We start from the raw sequence: 20,478 nt of genomic DNA on the forward strand, positions 1-20,478 counted from the left end.
AGTATCCTCACGGAGCATTAAATGCATTCCTTTCAGATGAAATTAAGCCAAAAGACGTGCTTCAAAAGTTGGTCCAGACTAGCTGCCAGTAAAAACCCTGCAGCACGCACCATGTAGGCATCCTGTTCTCCATATCAGCTGCCTTGCTTTACGGACCTGCACCCATTGGGCCGTGCTGTTTGTCAATATAAAGACAGCCTACCTGTGCTTATTAGTTTCCCAATGCTTTGGGCAGTGTGGCTGGGTTCTGCTAGGTATCAGAGGGTCACAGAGTGGATGAGGTTGGAAGGGACCTCTGGGAGTCACCTTGGTCCAACCCCCCCGGATCAAGCAAGGCCATGCAGAGCCAGTTGCCATGTAGGGCCATACATCTCCTCTGTTAATGTCTGAAGTTCTGGAGACTTCTACAATTTGTATTTTCTTGAGGCTTGTCTTCTTGTAAGCCAGAGTCACCGTGTGTGTTTCTGTTCCTGGAGAGACTACTGGAGCTGTGTCGTCACTCATTGTCCACGTGATCTCATGAAAGCTACCCACTTCCTCTCCTGAATCATGTCCACACATGGCTTATCATTCATGTGCCGTCCTGCCTCCTTAATAGTCCCAGCAAATGCCTGGAACTCAATTTGTTTCCACCAAGTATATAGAAGAGGGAAAAGATATGTTGGGAGTGGGGAGGGGATGTTCAGAAAGTTTTAGTTGATATTTCATGGCACATCTACCCGTACTGAGTTTCCTGATGTAACAGAGACCCAAACCAGGAGCCTGTGAGGACATCACCATGAGGACAATCTTGAGTCCAGAAGACTTATAGCTGTGCTCAAGAACAGTGCATGGAAATGTAGTTGTACTGCTTGCAGATCCAAACTGGTTTATGGGCAGCTGTCCCATATGTCTAGAAGTGTCTCATCCTTATGTTCCTGCTCTTGGGAGAAGTGAACGTTGCCAGGCAGAAGTTGTCTGCATGTCTAAGTTGCAGTTCTCAAGGAGTTCAGCTACAAAGGTGTCTATATGAAGACTGGGCACATCTGAATAGTCAGATGCTGAGAGCTGATGTTTATTAGCTTTGGGCTACTCAGAGCATGCATGTGACAGATTTCTCATGATCAAGAGACCAACTTACAGTACAAGTACTAGTCGCTCGACATTAAACTGCACACTGACACACAGTTCATGCTGTACATCTGTGCAGTGGTTTGTTAAAAATGTTTTCTATTCAGTTGGATTTATCTTTATGCTTTTCCTAAATTAATTCTCCTCCAAATCACACTGAATCGTCTTCAACATCTGAAGAAAGGTGGGAAACAGATACATATAAAGGGAGTAGCTATAGCCCAGGAGAGTTCTTTCAGACACAAGATGTTAAACGGCTTTTTGATCGGCTGCTTGTAGAAATGTACATTAAACTGTAAACCATGGTTCTTCTTGTAACCAGCTAATGATCCTATCAGTCGCAGACTAATTGCCTCTACCTCGTTCTAAATTCTGCTGCGCTGAAAAAGCCAAAGTCACATTCTGATCCTGTTAATCACATTCAGCTTTGAGGAGTACATAGTGGTTGTGTGTTAATTCAACTTCTCTCCCTGGTAATTTGTTTGATTGCCTGTTACTTGCAATCTGCACTAACTGAATAAATGTGTTCTGCATCCTGATGGGAAGTTATGACTTACATTTAAGCTATTTTAATGCAGATGTTTTGCCTAGAAATTGGGGTAAATTCTTCTCACCTTTCTGTTCTAAAGTACTTGCAGTGGCAGGAGTGAAAAGCAAGGGGTTTAACCCTTTGCAGAATGTAATAAATAACAGACTGAAAGCTATATTTCCTTAATGCTAGGTTATTAGCAATCTTTATTGCCTGAAGGCTTCTCATCAGCTTATGAATAAATAAGTAAATAAGACACTAAAGTATGAGATGGGGATGCTGGTGCTATATCCTTTTATTCTTTTACTCCATCTCTAGCAATATGTATTATCCCTATTGTCAAGACCTAGAACAGAGTATGTCTATTCATTACTTCTTTTCGTTTTTCATTTTCTAAAATATAACACACACAAGCACACACATATTCCACATAGTGCTATGCAAGTCTTTCAGAAAAAGACTGAACGTATGCCAAATCACCTTTCAGCTTCCCACATCATTTTTCTGAACAAGAGTACAAGGCCACTGGATATGTCCTATAAGCACAAAACAATTGTTACTAGGACATTTTTATTAACACTGGATCTGTGTGATAATAAAGATTTATTGTGATTTTACCTTTGAAATCCCTTGAATCTTAATGAGAATTTTTTCTCCCTGATCTGAATTTCAATGAGAAATACTCTGAGTGTCATGGCCATATTAAATATTTGTGAAATCTTTTTACATTGCTTTCAACATTTTAAAAATAAACAACTTTTTTATGGAGGCATTTTTTCAAGCTAACAGGAAAGACTACCTTTTAGTATAAGAGGCATTCTCTGCTAAAAAGAGGTTACACTTGAAAATGCTAATGTTAAAATTATTTCTGAAGAGAATCTAAAGTTGACTCTGAAATGTTTAGTTCAAATGCTGCCTGGAAGTGCGGACGAATTACCAGATCAGCCTTTTTGAAAAACAGACTATTCATTTAGACTCCAAAATATTTGGAAGCAAGGTCTGGAGACCTGGTGTTCAATAATTCATGAAAGACTTATACTAATTAGTAGTGTTCATTTCCCAAAGGCCCACTTAGGCTATGGAAGCAAGCCCCCCTACACTCCTTACAGAAGACAGAAATCCCTTCAAGCAGTCCATGAGCACATCCAAAGTGGACTCCTGCTCTGAGTGATCATTGATTGAGTCCCTCTCTTTCTCCATTGACCAAAGAGAAAACAAAGAGTTTCGCCTCCCAAGGATATTTCCCTCGTGTTTTGGGGTCCTCCTCTGAGCAACATTGCTGCTATCAGATGGGAGTAAACTAGTTCATTCTGGTAGAACCAAAACTCTTGGTCCATCTGCAGACAACGACATTTTCCACTTACTGTCGTAGTTTTTCTGTATTGAGGCTTTAAAGTTATTCCTTTTCTTAAAATTATTTGCTACGCATTATTTGCTACCTGTCTTGAAATGTTGGGGCAGGGGGCTCTGGTATTCCTTGTCTGATTGCTCTAAAGAGTCATGTTGCCTCTTCTTTTCTTATAAATGCACTCTTACACTTTTCTGGGTTTTCTTCTCTGTAGAGTCCAAACTGTAGTGTCCGTCTTTCAAAGGCATTGGCTTGGACTATCTGACTTCTTCTGCCTGTTTATTTTACTTTCTCTTCTCATGATAAATTTCTTATGCATTGTATCACATCTGTTCTTCTGTCTTGCCCCACGTTCCAGTTAAAATCTAGTTTGCTTAGGGAGCCTCAGCTTCCCAAAATCACAAGACTGGTTTTTCAGCATTTGATCAGCCACAGATTCTTTATTTCTTCATTTTCTCTTTTTAATTTTTTGCTGTAAAAACATATCACTCATCTTCTCCTGGAGTTCAGCACTCATTTTATTGTAATATTTTTAGTATTAGTCTCTCTTGCCTGATTTAACGGACAATATTAAAAACACCGACTGCTTCGCAGCCATTTATTGTTTGAAATAAATCTACCTTTTCTCTTTTTTTTTCTGGCTTGCCGCATTGCTGGAGGACACAGAATGAAGTCTCAGTTTTACCTGTACATTTCAAGAAAATGTCAATTTTGATAGGGAATTCAACTCCTCCATTCTTCCTCTAAAAATACGTTATTAGGTCAATTTACTTCTGTTATTGTATTCTGTTCCTTGATCATTTTAATCCCAGGCATCTGGCCCGAATCTGTTATATTCAGTGCTGGGTTCTGGTTCAAAAGAACTGATCAGAGATGTGCTGACCCATGTGAAAGCCACTTGAAAGCTCAGGTTTTATTAGGCTTTAAGATTCCTGCCTTGCATTTTTAAAAGTCTTCTGCTAAGATTATAAAATAAAGAACTCAAAAAAATCAAGGAATGAAAAAGTCAGAGCTTTAGAGGTAGAAAAAGAAATAAAGGCTTAAAGAGAGAAGAAAAGTTCAGCAGGAAAGGAAGCGTGATAGCAAATGTTTTAGAAGACTTAGTAAAGCACAGATTCTGTTACTGCAAAGGAAATGGAAAGGCGCTTGGGGAATCAGTGTTTGGCATATTGTATTCTGATTATTAGGAGCACATGGGAGGACTTTTTGGCTACAAATCATTTGCAGTAGAGACTGCTGTGTTGTTTGGACCTTGTATGGCACCTGGCACAATGGCGAATGATATGAGGTTAGCCCTGTTGTGCCATTAGGTGGCATAAGTAAAGAGCAGAAAACAAAAGTAAATTGACTTGAAACTTAGAGAAGGAACGTTACTGTCTACGGTGCCAGCATGCAGTGGGCACGGTTGCAAAGCAGTGCAAAGCCAGCTGTGGGACGTTGTCCTCTCTCACCATGCACTAAGGAGCTTCTTCACAACCCTGGGTTTCCCGGCCTGCATCCAAGAAGTGCCGGCGAGCAACGTGTGACGTGCTGCACCACTGCGCTTTGGCGTGGTGTACAGTCAGACCGCAAACAGAAACTGTTCTAATTACGTCCTCCTCTGTTTTGCTTTATTTCTGTTTTGTTTTTCTTAGGTTGACCTGCTTGTCCCTACAAAAATCACTGGCATAATTACCCAAGGAGCTAAAGATTTTGGTCACGTCCAGTTTGTGGGGTCCTACAAGCTTGCTTACAGTAACGATGGGGAGCACTGGATCGTATACCAAGATGAAAAACAAAAGAAGGATAAGGTAAAGTAAATTGATATTTCGGTTTCATTTACAGAGGACTACATCTGTGGTAACTCCAGTGCTGGAAGCCTGCAGGTTATTGCATGCTACCTGCTTTATGGGGTTCCATATGCATAGGATCGCACAGATGAAAGTCAAGGTGAATAAAAAGGAGTCATATAACACAATGACATTCACAGTGCAGTAATATCATACCTACCAGGGCAATGCACCTGATTTAACGTTATTAAATACGGGACATAAAACTTTACAGTTCTCCATTTATTGGAATTATTTCTTCCTTTAACTCTAAAGGAGAAAGTATATAAATAGCAGTTTATTTGTTTCAAAAACAGTGTCTCCGTGCATATTTTCATAGTATGCACTATTTTCTGTAATTTTCTGTAAAGCACATCTTCAGTGTACCTCATTACCTAGCCATTTTGGATTTTTTTTCTTTTTTTCCTAGAAATGAATCACTACGGTTTCAAATACCCAAGGAAAAGATTATTTTTTATTACACTATTAAATGAACAAAAAACATAAAAGTTTCACAACTTCCTTTGCAAATGTTTAATGGGAGGTGTAGAGAAAGTTTAGGTTTGCTGATTGATTTACCTGGAAGCATTTAACTTTTTGCTTGTTATTTAGGATATTATTCATTATACCTTTCCTTTAAACTGTATAACACTTTTATACTGCAAATACCTGTTCATATGTTAAAAAAGAGATTACAACATACGCGTTGCTTAAGAGAAACGTTGAGCAAACTGACAAAATGTGAATTATTTATTAAATATCCTAGTGGGATTATGTCTAGTTGAGATGAAAGATATGTTAATAAAATGTATAAAATACATTAGACAACTGCATCTTTTAAATTTTACTCATTTTAAATGATTGACCAAATGTACAACCATTAGGGGAAGGTGTCCTAGATTACTGGATTAAATATGTACATAACTGTATGTGTGTGTCGGCATACACATTACCTTTGTAAAATTATCCAAAGATGACACTGTAAAGTGCCACTCTTAAAAGCCAAATGTCAGTTTGCTATGGTTTTATCCTGCACTGAGAGTTTTCCCCATCAAATTCTAAAGGATTTTAGGTAGGGAAAACAAAATCAGTTATTTTACCCATCCAACTGAGAAGGTCCTGACACCAATGATTATGGATGTGTCTAGTATAATTGGTTGTCAGATAAAAATTGGAAACAAACAACTCACCTTTCGCAGATGTACCATAAATGCATTCAATATAAATGACAGATAGTCACTTCAGTACTTTGTACACATCCCATTTTAAATCCCTGGCATTTAAAACCAGAAGCAAAATATCTACTGTGAAAGAAATGTCTTCTCCAAGCCAAACTTCCATTAGTGAACTGTTGCATTCATTTTACTGAAAAGGGGGATGAACATGCATTCAAGTCTCTGGTGAGAAACACAGTAACGGTTACAAGCAAATCCAAAAGAAAATGCACTCTCACTTAATAGCACTGTTCCAGTCTGCACTTGTTTATAACATTTGCCAAAGCAATTAAATTCTTTTTGCTTTCATCATCATCTGGATTGTTAGTTGTTATATGCATAGTCCATTAGGAACAATGGAAAACTCTTAATCATTGTCTTATTAAAACATCTCACATCCTATATTAATTAACATCCCTAAGAATAAAATAGATGCATCTTATTATGATTCTTTAGTGAATCAAAAGCAATTAAAAGCAGAGTGAGATCAAATACACTCAGCTGGAAATTAGAAATTATAACTTCTGAGTTTAAATTTGTACGAAATAAACAAGCAAGCAAGATCACCTGATACAAGCAGGGACCACAGCCCGACTCAAAGTCAAAAGTCTGATGGCAGAGTGAGTCTGACATTCCAGAAATGCTAGCTTAACTTGACAGAACTTTATAGGAGGTCGGACAGGAAAGTACCTCGAGATAGCACCTAAATATATACCTCCTGACCTATGCAGAGACTACGCTCCTCTCCTCCCATCCCCTCTGAGGTCTTCTCAGCAGAAAATGGGATTCAACAGCCCCCAGGTCCCTTCCTGCCACCCCGGGAGTAGGAGCAAATCGTTCATTGTTAGAACTAAGGCTTAACTCATTCACCTGTCCTTCACTTCGTACAATGCTCATATCCTGCACCCTTCTCCATCAGATTTTACTATTTAATATGTTTGTAGAAACAGACAGTGATAAAAATACTACTATATAAGCAATCTATTCCAGTATTAAATATCCTTAAAGGTGGAAAGATTGCTTATCCTCCTCCCTGTAGTATATCCGCCCTGTCCTCAGAGGACATAAAAATCTGATTTTATCTTTCTCTTTTCAGACAGTTTGTTTTGATTAAAACATGTTAATACTTCTGCTCCGTTTCTTCTTGGGGAAAAAGTAATCCTTGTTCTTTCAGTCTTTCCTCAAAAGGTATCTTTTCTCAACCTCAGATCATTCTGGTGGGACGAGCTCTTCCTGAAGTGTGGTTTCCTAAGCTTATTTGTAGTGTTTCAATCTTTTGTGCAGAGCTACTGCCTGCTCCATCATTCTCCATATTGTACCTGTGACATTGGTTATGACTTCCTAAGGTTTGGCTTGCTACTTATCATTATTAAATTGGACCATTGATCTTCTGCCCATTTCTCCAATTTGTCAAGACCACTCTGAATTTTGATCCCACTTTTCAAAATGGGAAAAGCTTGGCCACATCTGCACTTTTGACAAGCAAATCTATTTCCATGATCCATTTCATTACATAAATTGCATTTGGGCAGAGGCATGGAGCGTCACCCAGTAAAACCTCCCAGTCCGACACCAAACCCTTCATCACCGCTCCAGCTCGGTGTGTGTCGATGCAGTGTGCTCTGATGGCATTTGCCCACTGGATGTGTATAGCACCATAAATACTGGCCACTCTCTGGCCTGTGCACAGTGGAACAAAAATGTAAATGAAAAATAAAAACAGCCAAAGAAGAAGCAATGCTGTGCCTCATCCACGGGGAGCAGAAGAGAAATAGCATCATTGGACCTGTCTGATTGCAACATCTCTGCACATGATCTCCTATGAAGACAGGCTGACAGAGTTGGGGTTGTTCAGCCTGCAGAAGAGAAGGCTCTGGGGAGATCTTATAGCCTCTTCCAGTATCTGAAGAGGGCCTACAAGAAAGCTGGGGAGGGACTTTTTACAAGGGCATAGAGTGATAGGACGAGGGGTGATGGCTTCAAACTGGAAGAGGGTAGATTTAGATTAGATATCAGGAAGAAATTCTTTCCTTTGAGGGTGGTGAGACCCTGGCCCAGGTTGCCCAGAGAAGTTGTGTGTGCCCTGTCCCTGGAGGTGTTCCAGGCCGGGCTGGACGGGGCTTTGAGCAACCTGGTCTAGTGGGAGGTGTCCCTGGCCTTGGCAGGGGGGATGGAACTATGTGATCTTTAAGGTGCTTTCCAACTCAAGCCATTCTACTATTCCATGATCCGCAGCAATTTCCTTAGCTTAAGATACAAGATTTGACCCAAAATGCAAGAACACTGTAAAAGAAACCATGTTTTCACAGCAAAATGAAACCTTCATGAAATGTTTCTTCTGTGCCTTGGGGATACAGAAAGGAGAAAAAAGATAGATACTGGTAACTATCAACAGCAGCAAGCATAAATTATTCATAATTTACCCTCCTTCATTCTGTTTATTAACTGAATATCTTGATTTCTTCTATGAAGGATAAAATATATAGATTTCTTATTTCTTCATCCTGTACTCATCCTGTGAGCCTTGTACAATCATCCAACAATTTAGGAGAAAAACTGTTCCAAAAACTTTCGGGGAAAGGAAGATGACATAAAAGAAAAATAACTACTTTTAAAGTCCTAAAAAAATATGTCATGTTACATTCTGAAGAAGCAAAGACAAAAAGAATGTCGCAGACACAGAAATTATGGAAATATTGGTGGGCTGGTAATAATGATTTGCAGATTAATATTGTGACTTTAAAAAGCATTGAAGTAAGAGCTAAGAGCTTAATCCTGTCTGGTGCTGAGCATCTCACTCTTCAGCTCTTTACAGGATGAATCCCAATGTACCAGCAGATCTCAGTGAATTCCTGAAGCTGTTAACTTCTGCCTCTTCATCACTTGTGAAGTTATTATACAAAGGAAAAAAAATTTGGTATCTTATATTCACAAGTGCCCTGTGTGCAGTCTGTATCTTTGATCAATCTTCAACAAATTAGTTGTTTCAAACAGAAGGGAATATGGTGTTCAGTTTTCTTCTTTGCACCATTTGAAATGGAAAAGCTGTTCCAAGAACAGTGGCTCCTGCAGCTCCTGTTTGGCTTCTGCGATTTTAACAGCTGGTCATTTGAGTTCACATCTGTGCTGAACTTCTACGAAGGCAGACAAAAAGGTACTTGGGGTAAAAAAAAAATCATGTCTTTAAAAAATGAAGCCTTTCTCATTCATTTTAAATAGTTTGAATGAGTTGCCTGGAAAATATGAAAGCTTATCCTGTTGTCTTCAAGAAGCAAAATAAATTACATTGCAGGCTGGCAAGTAGGAAAAAAATATATTCTGGAAAAAGAACCAGAGCTAATAGCTATCTTGTGTTTCTCAACTAGAGGTCAGTAGCTCACTATGCCTCCAAAGCTAAGGACATCCAAACCAAATTTGACTTTTTTGGTTTTTAATCACATTCCACATGTGATTTATAAATTGCACAGCCTGCTGTAGATAACTCAAGGCCAGCTGCAATGTCAAATGGCATTTTAGCGTCTGTTTTTTCAAATATGATGAGAACACTCGAAAGTAGCCTAAAGGATTGTAGCAGTCTGCAGCACTGTCAGTCATTATTAGCCATCAGCAGTGCAATTAACTGCAGGTAGACAATGTCCAGTATGCAAATATACATTGGATTTGTGCATAAAATGGTGAACTTGTTATAAGTTACGTGCTTTCCGTGTCTAGTTAATTGGAAACATTTTATTTCTTTACTACTATTCACTGAAGAAGACTTGCATAAGCAAGAGAGGGAATTCGCAGATTTGAACAGACCATTTACTTGCTTTAAAGTTTTTTGTTCATGGTGGAATAACTCTTTTCACCATGAAGTGAACAACACCAGGTAAAAGATGGTGAAAGATCTCTTGATTTCTCACCAGAAGTAGAGCTGCTGTTTATAAGTATACTCCATCCTTTGTTCCATAGCAAAGGAAGACAGGAACCTACTTATAAATATAAAGGTAGATCATATCAGGTTAAAAATCTTTCTGCTAGATTTGCTAATGTTTTTTTCTGTGTGGTGTTTAATTGTTACAACACCTGGTTTAAAATGATAGATTCAGTTCCTACATATAATCTACATACTTGACAGTTAAAGGTGATGATGATTATTTGTTGTTGTTGTTATTATTGTTGTTGTTGTTGCCATTATTATTATTATTATTATTATTATTATTATTATTATTATTATTATTATTTTAATCTAACAGTATTTTTTTTTCTGCACTGGTTTAAATTATGAGTGACTTCTATTACTTCCAGCTGAGTTAATATGATTTGTATCAGATGAAGATCTAGCTATACTTTTTCTAGGTTCTGCCCCCAGCACACATATCACTCTCCCTCATACCGCACTGAGAGCTGAAGGAAGAAGACAGGCTCATACTAACATTAATTATAATGCTCATTATAACTCTCTACCTTGAATTGCTATAAGCATTTCTGGAGGGAGGTTGGTCTTCAAAATATTTCTCTTTTTACTTGGCTTTGAACCTTCTATCATAAAGCACTTACAAACTATGTACAGTGGAGTAAATTCACATTTTAGTAGCATCAGTAGATGGATGAAGTGGAAAAAATAACAAGAATGTGACAGCATGTTTTGCAAGACACCTATTCTGAATTTGAAGAAATAATAAAGGTCACGTAATACATATTCTTATTCACCAAGGGGGAAAAAACTGTCCTTCTCCTAGCACTGGACCCTTTTGCATAGCTATCCATTGCATGCCAGCCAACTCTTGTCTCTTCAGCCAGTCCTGAGAAAAGTGCTTGATGAAGAAGAAGAAAGGAGGATGGCTCCTCCTGGGTGTAAAATACAAATTTTACACCCACCCACAGAGGTTTCTGTATACCAGCTGCAAAGAAAGAATCTTTTTTCTCCTCTTACTCAGTCCAAAAATACACGTGCACACACACATATGTATGCGTTTACATATATATGCTAATAAAAACCCTGCCCAGTGTCCTATAGCAGAAAGCATCTTCCACAGGATGGAGTATACTTATAAACAGCAGCTCTACTTCTGGTGAGAAATCAAGAGATCTTTCATCATCTTTTACCTGGTGTTGTTCACTTCATGGTGAAAGGAGTTATTCCACCATGAACAAAAAACTTTAAAGCAAGTAAATGGTCTGTTCAAATCTGCGAATTCCCTCTCTTGCTTATGCAAGTCTTCTTCAGTGAATAGTAGTAAAGAAATAAAATGTTTCCAAAATAAAGGAATATGTCTGTCAAATATTACTTTCCATGCACTTTTTTTTTTAGATTTTAAATGAGCAGTGCCCCCTTTGTCTAAAGACTGAGATGTTGTGCACTGAAGTAAACTTCAAACAGAAGCTCGGTCTAGCTATTCTTTTAAAATAATCTGCCTGTAATGTAAGCATAATTAACTGTTACATTAAATAACGTGTTTAAAATATTCTGCTCAGAATAAAAAATATGGTTCAGGTACAGCAGACAACACAGTGACTTCACCATCTGAGGCCTGAATATTAAAGTCCCAACTCTCAGCCATTACCATAAATAGCAGAAACCAATAATGCTATGGCCGATGCAGAGCTTTCATGCAATTTAACCTTCTGCAAGATGTGAGATCCAGAAAGATTCTCTGTGGAGAGAATTTTCATCCTTCTCGACCGTCCATTGACACACCACCACAAACAATCTTTCCCACTGCAGCCGCCTGTTAATGGATGTGCCCTAAAACCCGGCTTCCAGCTCTACATTTGGAGCAAAGCAAACTTCACTTGTAATAAATTCCACTTTTCCCGAGTTCTTCAGGTATTTCTTCTCAGTTATTCTATTATAAAACGTACCATAGTTTTATTTTTAAAATATGAATCAATTTATATTGTCGTTATTCAGATTTGCTGCTTATTCCACAAAACACCTAGTTCTATTGAAAAATCTTAGTTTGAAGGTAAGACACCCAAATTGCTTGTTGGAAACAATAACATACAAGACTTTTTTATATTTCAGAAATCTTTTTTTCAGAGAATATCAGTACATACGTTCCAGGTTTTCATTCTCTTTTGCATGAACTGATCACAGAGTGAGCTACCATACTTAAAAGCTCAACAGCATGATTTTTCTACTTTTTTATTTTAATAGCAGCTGTAAGAGACTGAGCTACAGAGGAGCTACACACATGTGTGTGGGGTGTGTATGTGTAAACTTGCTGAAGCTGCTGAGCAAATGTTTTAGCAAGTTACACCTTTCAAGTATGCGGACTGATATAAATAGATATATCCACGTCAAAATCTTTAACGTTCTAGAACAGGAGTGTCAAAATGCGGGAGCTTCAGTCGACTTTTACCCGCATGGGCACCTCGGAAGGTGGGAGCTGCTGGGCTGGGTGAGGCTGGAGCCGTGTCCAAGGGAGGGAGCACCCTGTAGCCAATGACTACAGAAATAAAAAAAAAATAATGCCGTTATTCTTCCCTAGTGTACCTTCCCAGCTGCCGGCTTTCTCCTGTCTGTATTTTTAATAGCACCTGCTGGTTTTGTCCCTAACAATTTATCTGATCTTTAACAGCAGCTAAAGGCTGCGGAAACAGTGCCACGGTTTAATTATGTGTTGTACGGGGAACTGTGACCTTTACGTGACTCAGGACAAACCTGCTATCATTCCTCGTCCCCTCGTGGCTCTGATAAGGGGACACTGCAATATTGCCCGCTATTGATTTTCTCCACGCCGCTTATGATTTCATAGACATCTATCACATCTCCTTTCAGGCTGAAGAGACTTAGTCCATTCAACAGTTTGCTAAAGGATGTTCTTCTGTGCTCGTGGCCATCTTGCCACTTCACTCTGTGTATTTGCTGTTAAAGATAAGGCAGAACCAGATCTGCACCCACCCAAAACTCAAAACGAAGATGTCCGAGGCTTTATGCACTGACGCGTTAATAACTCTGCTCTTTATTCCTTGACCACCAACCAGCTTGGGTTTTATTATCGTTGGGCATTTTTTTCATCTGAAAAATTACATAGAGCTATGTGTTTTAACTTCAACATCAGCTTCTTGAATGCTAATAAACAGTTACTGTCCTCAGAGGTGTTGTATACTGAAACAAACTTCTCAGAAAGAAATGTAAGGAGTGAACATTTATGGTATGAGGCTACTGGCTACTCAAGATCTTCTAATTGCTTAGGTTGTTCATTTAATATTGACTGTTTCGGCGTAAAGCAGCAGGTAATTAAAGAAAAGAGGCATTTGGCTACAGAAATAGCTTTTTTCTACTGATAAGCCAGATGTACAGATTTTGTCCTTTGTCGTCCCTCCGTTAGTGAACTTAAGCTGAAGTAAAATGAAGACTGACAAAGAATATATTTTCCCTGTAAGAAATTTGCCATGGGTCCACAGCAAAAACATGCGGTAAATTTGCTCTTAGAATATACATTTCATGCAGGCCACATTTGAGGATGCTGACAAAGCTTGCCTCACTTTCTGATAAATTTATTTCCCTAACATCTTTTTACGGATCCAACGCGTTTAGTTAATTTCTTGAAACCGAATCTTGAATTTTGTGGGAAGGTGAATTTCAGATTTGCATAAATTAACCTCTGAAACAGATGAGTCTTACTTCAAGTGCTAATGAAATCACTTATCAGTTAGAAATTAAATTTAATTCTCATTTTCTTTCTCTAAGTAAAGGACATAATCCTACCTTGTTCAGCTGTATTTGTTGCTTGGTTTGCATCGCATACTTTTATTTATTTTTCATAGCTGTATGTGGATACAAATACTGAGGCTGTAGATGGGTTCTTCTGGTAAACAACAATGTTTTTTGTTCCAAGCCTTCATTTAAATGTTACCTCTGAAATACATCTTACACAGGGAAAATAAAATAGAGAGTAAAAGTCTTTTCCAGTAGCTCTGCAGCAAGAATTGTCTGCACTTCTGCAATTGCTTATCATCTGGATTGGTAAAAAAACCCCAATCAATCAACAGATACTTTGCATGCATGCGCAAGAAATCAAGTGAAAAAAATTTAAGCTTTCCTAGCTGCATATTGTATATTGGGGGGTGCCACTCTGTAACTTTAATAATAATCTTACTGCCTTCTATTGTATGCTATATTGCCACAAATGAAACTCAAATTCAGGTGCAACCTTGTTAGCCCAAGCTCCAGCTGACTCACGTAATCAACACTGTACTTGGAGAACAAACAAATTTTCATGTGGTAAATATGTTTTTTTCCCTTCGATTCACAACACTGTTGTTTCTGTGGTCAGTCTCTCTGTGATTTTATCCATCCATCTTAACTCCTAGGTGCTTTAATGCTCCCATCTCTGTGTTCGTGAGATGCCAGATGAGAAGGAAAATTTATCACTTGTGAAAGAGCACCGCTTGTGGAGGATACACTCTTTGTTTGAGATGCCAAATTGATAGCACTTGAGAGAAGCTTTGGAAATTCAAAGAAAAGGTGCAGCATAAAGACCAAAAAGTGAAGATTTTCATGTAGTGCTGCTTTGTAAACATGTCACGAAAGAACCAGCTTGAGCTGAAATAGTTGATCAGCCTCTTCTGAATTCAACCTCTGACATTTTCCTTAAGAACTTCCAGGAAATTTGTCATTTTGCACTAATTCAGTCATACAGGCACTTCTTCAGGAGGTCTATATTCCTTCTCTGCATGATGCAAACGAAACTCATTCCTTTCAAGTCGAAAAGCCATCAAATACAGTTTTTACAAATAAAAAGTGAATTGGCTGACATTTGAAGAGAATGAACATTTCCCATAAAAACTGAAAATATCCCAAGAGGATAATTTGATCATTTTGCCAAAAAGTGGTGCTGTGGCCTTTGAATTTAAATAGTGGCTGCCAGGGGAAAAATCCAGCGTTGTTTTAACACAGGCAGAAGTTTGAGAACTCACTTATGTATTGGTTAACCCGCACTAGTGCAAATAACATCACAACATGCACTGTACTGTGCTAGGATTTTTTAATTTGATCACAATCCAATGTCGTTAATTCATACGCTGACTTTTGTTTGACAGAAGTAGATAGTATCCTGGATAATCACTAACTTTTTGAGGGTGTATATAGTTGCATCCAAGCTGCACTCATAAGTGATACAGTAAAAAAGCTTCTTAACTTTAATTATTAATGTTATTTTGTTGGAAACAATAACAGGATCTCCTGGGATTAATTTGACACGATACAAATGCCAAGTAAAAAGACATTTAATTTTTTAAATGTTAATGATTTTTATGTAACTTTCAGAGCGGGGCCCTGGGTGTTGGCAGAACAGCAGATTAAGCTCTGAATTGAAGGCTAAATCTGCGCCGGGGCTGAGCCTGCCATGCCTATACCCAGCTCCAAGGTGCCTGGCATGCAATGAAATCCCCAGGTCTTAGCAAAGGCAGGCTCTCTTTGCCGCGTCAGCTGGGTGCCTGGACGATCAAAATTCAGGATGGAGACCAGGGAGGGGCCCAGGGACATCAGGAGCGTACCACAGCTGTTCCTTAAGCCACGCAAGTGTAAACCTTCTCGTTACTTGCCCCTCAGGTGTTCCAGGGGAATTTCGACAACGACACGCACCGTAAGAACGTCATCGACCCTCCGATTTATGCCCGGCACGTCCGCATCCTCCCGTGGTCGTGGTACGGCAGGATCACCCTGCGGTCGGAGCTGCTGGGCTGCACAGCGGAGGACTGAGGTGGATCTTCGTTGGGCATCACAGCTCTCGGTGTACCTACAAGTCCCCCCGTAGAAGAAACTGTGCAAAGCCTGTAGGATGCTGAGTGGGTTTTTCATGAACAAGTGCTCATTTTATGGTAGGCCGCTAACTGTCTTTCGCAAGGAGGTCTAAGCCTGCCCTTTAAATGATCCAATCCGATTTTGTCCTTGAAATCTGTTAGTGTTGTCCCTTCTGCTGTGGAATTATCTTTCTAGTTTTCCTTTGAGTTGTTCACACTCGTTGAAACGTGTTAGGGAAAAAACAGCAGCATCCTTTTTACAAGGGAAGAGAAATAGCATGACAAAGCTCATTTGCAGCTTTAGAAACATTGGGCTGACGAGTTCTCCATAAATCATACTGTCATCTTACTTGCAAAAAGTGATACTGCAGCTTTTAGCAATAAGTTTACTTGGGGATGACTGCATTATAGTAATTGTGCCTATCAAACACTGTCAGTATTTATGACATATATTTTGGAAGATACTCTGTGGTACTGTAAAACGCAGTACCTGTGATATTACAAGCTACCTTTCATCACTTTTCATCCAAACAGCAGAGTCCATGCACCCAAAGGCTTTTCCTAACCAACTCTGTTTTCCCTCTCTATTTTGCATGCTATAGACGCAGCCTCCATCTTTTCTGTTTAGTATCACCACTAATGTTATTTTCCTTGAAAGAGGTGACCTGTTTGCATATGGAACAAAATCTGCTATCAGTATATTAAGAAGTTAATGAATTTGCCAAAGTTTATTAATTCTGCTTGAGATGCGCTTCTGCAAGGAGGCTGAGATGAGACGCCAGGCTACTTGTGGTATCTCATCTTAAGTTCCCGCATAGGTAAAGGCAAAGAGCGCATCAGAAATCCCGAGCCCGTTTTGTGACTCGCCTGGGGGTGTGCGCACAACCCTGGATGGAGCTGCCTGCCCAACTACTGCCGTCAGAAACCTCCTCAATTTCTGTGAGGAGGTAAAATGTGGGGTGCAGGGTTCAGGTGCTAAGAGACACACAGGAGGAACAACTCCCTTTCCACCAGGAGACCCGCTCGGTATGCTGTTCTTCTGGTGGCACTCACAGCCTTTCCCCCAGGCACGAGGGCAAGAGGTGTCGTAGGAGTTCATCAAAGCTGGGCCCTTGCCACCCTCCATTCCCAACTATGTCCTTTCAGACATATGCCACTGAGCCACAAGGAAGCTGATTTTTATCATGCCTCATCTACAGAAATGATCCATACACACTACGTTGTTTTAACAACATGATAGCCAGCGAGGACCCCAATTTAAAAAGTAGGCTTTAGGAGGAAAGGTGGAGCAGTAGGGGGGACATTCTCCCCTGTGCCTCCGTTTCCGCTGATGATGGAGATAACAACACCAAACTTTGTAGAGCACCCTGAGTTTCCTTGGAATAAAGCGCTCCATGATGACGTTAGAGTAGCACCTACGTTTAAAAAAAAAAAAAAACGGACAAGGAGCGAGGGGACGTTTTATCTGTTACCTGAAATAACAGCATTTGGGATTACTGCCACCCTTTTAATTTCATAACATGCTGACATGGAGAGAGATAGATAGATATATATAGCTGCATGTTTTAGCAAATGCCACTGGACTTATTTTTTGTCACTGTCACATTCTCACCAAAACGCTGAAGTATGAAACTGGGCACTGCTTCCCAGGCAAACAGCTAGCTGGCCCACAGTCTGCAAAGGGCAGAGTTTACTTTGGAAACAAAATGGTTTGGATTTCAAAAACCTGCATTTAATCACACATTCTCCACCACAGAGAAAATATATTATCCATTGAACTGTGAAAGACTCTAGTAGAATAGCGGACAGGAATTTTACATACATGAATTGGGGATATATTGGTGGCGGTTTTCTGATAGTGTCACTTAAACTGTCACATTTTAACAAACAGAACACCCTGCCTCTATAAAATGACTTAATCCTTAAACTGTATTTATACAAGTATTTATTTTATAAGGCTTAGACATTTAAAGACTTCTAAAGAAGAGTCTTGTAAAGGTAAAAGTATGTGTAAGAAATGTTGAGGTCCTGTGCAACACTGCTAAGTTTGTTCTTTTTTTTTTTACTTCGTGCTGCATAACAAAAGCCACTAGACTGTTACTGTCTTGTCTGTAACTGTGTTAACAGCATTCCTTAATGATGTATATATGGAGTGGTCTTCAAGCATAGTGAGCAATTTTAAAGAGAAAGTCAATCATGATGGTACTTCTGAAGAGAAAAAAAGAAATCTGAATAATGGAGGACAAGTGTATTCCTAAATTACCTGCTGCCCATATTTTGCACTTTAGGCTTTACAAAACAAAAACAAACAAATAAATAAATAAATAAAAGAAAAAAAGAAAAGACATCATATTTATATCTTTAGGGCACACACAATATTTAAAGAGGTCCAAACCCATTTTCCTATTATGGGAGATCAATTGACCCTGAATTTAATTACAGATATGAAGAATAGCATGTAGTTATTTCACTAGTTGACTATACCCCAAAAATGGAAGGCCATTTCCGAAAATTAGGCTCCCTAGTTTACCAACTTGCTTTAATAGTCTTTTGAAATATTTGTTGTGTTCTTAAGTGATTTTTTTTTCATGTTATTCACCTTTTGCAACTTCCGTTTTGATTCTGAATTAATCTTTCATGGTTTAGTAATTGTAATTGTTATCTATTCATCTGCATGTTAAAATAGTGTTGTCATGATACCTAACATAGTTATTTTTTTTAGTACTGATTTAGAGCTGAGTATTTTCATCCTTACGTCCTGTGTCAGCTTTCATCTGCCAGCAGTCTTCACAACATGCAAAGAGAGCTCCATACATTGCGATAACACTCTGTGATAATTTATAAAAAAATCACATATGCGATGCCCTTACAATTTCAACCAACATACTAGGGCTTTTTCTAACAGAATTATTCCTTAGCTACCAAGAAGCTTTCTTTAAATGCCATTGTGCAGCCATAGTTCCAAATTCTTCTCCCAGTGTCAGCAGTATAAGTCTGAAATAACTCTCCATTCCTCTGTAATACTTCAGATTTAACAGAACGGATTAGAATCAGATTACAGTCTAGAATCAAACTTTTTTCCCTTTGATTTTATTTTCTTGTCTTGGTGAACACCATTGACATAAGGGACAACTTATAAATCACCACGACTGTACTCTCCCAGTGACAGCAACTGGCGTCCCAAAACCAGAAATAAGTGCAGGATGGGATATGTCCCTTTAAGAGGGGATGGAGAAACACTCTGAAATGATCCTTGACTTCTGTATTAATTGTAACAATGGCATCAAACAAGACTGAAAATGTTCTCCTAATTAAATTTCACCCAGAAGCAGTTAAGTATTTGTAGGCAGACTTCACTTTTCTGTAGCTCTGTAATGTGCTACGTTTACAGCCTGGGAAATAAAGCACCGGCACGAGCCTCCGTTTTATCTGTGTTCTGTTAAGGGCTTATCACGTTAACTGGCTCTGGTTTTGAGGTTGACTTTCTCTTTTGGAATGGCTGCATACAAATTAGTGTCAGTTTTGAAGACTAAGGATACTAAATGAGTGTATCTTTGCTATACAACAAATATGAACTATAATATTCAGTGCTGGCTTCTGATGTGTCAGTAAGTACAGAAGTATCTCGGACACAATGACCTTTGCAACCTTTCAAGCTGTGTAATATTCAAATAGTTTTGTATATACTTAAATCATGTAGAATGATGTAAAAGCAGTATGACCTTGTCTAGTCTTCAAACTTAACAATAAAACTTTTGAAAAATGAGGTCACTTCTGAAGCACTTACATTACAATACCTTGAAGGAGATACTACTTATCTCAGCCTCACTGGCAGCAAATGCGGAGCACAGATATGATGCGGCATTTTCCTGGATTCATTCGCGGGGTCTTTGTGGTAGGTAAGTTTGTTTCTGGCAAAATCAACCGTGGTGCTGCACTCCCTTCAATGTGTTCCCTTTGTTCTTTCAGATAAAAAAGCAAAGGTTTGAACGAGTCTAAAAATATTTTTCTATCTTACTGCTCTCTGAATGAGCACCAGAAATGTAAACTGACAATTTCATTTCCTTTAAGTCAAATTTCTTGGGATATTTATCAATGCTTATCCTCTCTTCTCCACTCCTGCATAGGCAAATTAATTTCCGAAAAGATAAACACGGGCTGCAGCACAGACCCGCTATGAGGCTTCCAGCAGAGATGCCAAAGCAGGACCAGTGCCTGCTTATGCCCTCGCCTCCCTTCTATACTTTATTTGCTGTACAGCTTGCTCCCCAAAATTTCTTAGTTTAGTCAACTCTATCACTTCAATTTCTGAAGAAGCCTAGAGGTTAAAGTAGCGCATGGAAAAGCTGTTTTCTCCCCATTTGAAACAATGAGATTTTTGAAAAACGTTAAAAGTTTTGTGTCCTTACAAGAGATGGAGCTTCAGTGGTTTACTCCTTACTGATCCAGAATAAGACCACAGATATAAATGCTTTTGTTTCATACCCATTTCAGCTTGTGTCCTTTCACCAAAAATTGTTTTTAAGAGATAAAAAACATCCACCAGTGTGCACTGATTGACAGGTACCTTGTCTGCCAAACGTGCAGTCTGAACACTAAGAGCAAATCATCTTTCAACAGAAAAGTCACAGAACTGATGTTGCAATCTTTTCTGATTACATACCCCTACCAGTCATAAAAATGAGAATATAATGGTGCACACAAAAAGAGGATTACCTTTGGTGAATGATGGCTTCA

The 20,478-nt window shown here is 38.9% G+C and overlaps 1 protein-coding gene across 2 annotated transcripts in view; it reads left to right on the forward strand.

Moving 5' to 3' along the window:
- Positions 1 to 19,507, forward strand: part of EDIL3 (EGF like repeats and discoidin domains 3) — a 270,438-nt gene extending 250,931 nt beyond the window's left edge. For both annotated transcript variants that reach the window (XM_063319979.1, XM_063319978.1), the window contains 2 exons: positions 4,622 to 4,777; positions 15,551 to 19,507. In XM_063319979.1, the coding sequence (XP_063176049.1) occupies positions 4,622 to 4,777; positions 15,551 to 15,700 (306 nt within the window). In that variant the 3' untranslated portion in view covers positions 15,701 to 19,507. The remainder of the gene's footprint in view (positions 1 to 4,621; positions 4,778 to 15,550) is intronic.
- The last annotated feature ends 971 nt before the right edge of the window (positions 19,508 to 20,478 follow it).

This window comes from Chroicocephalus ridibundus, chromosome Z (assembly GCF_963924245.1).
Source record: "Chroicocephalus ridibundus chromosome Z, bChrRid1.1, whole genome shotgun sequence".
Lineage (NCBI taxonomy): Eukaryota > Metazoa > Chordata > Aves > Charadriiformes > Laridae > Chroicocephalus > Chroicocephalus ridibundus.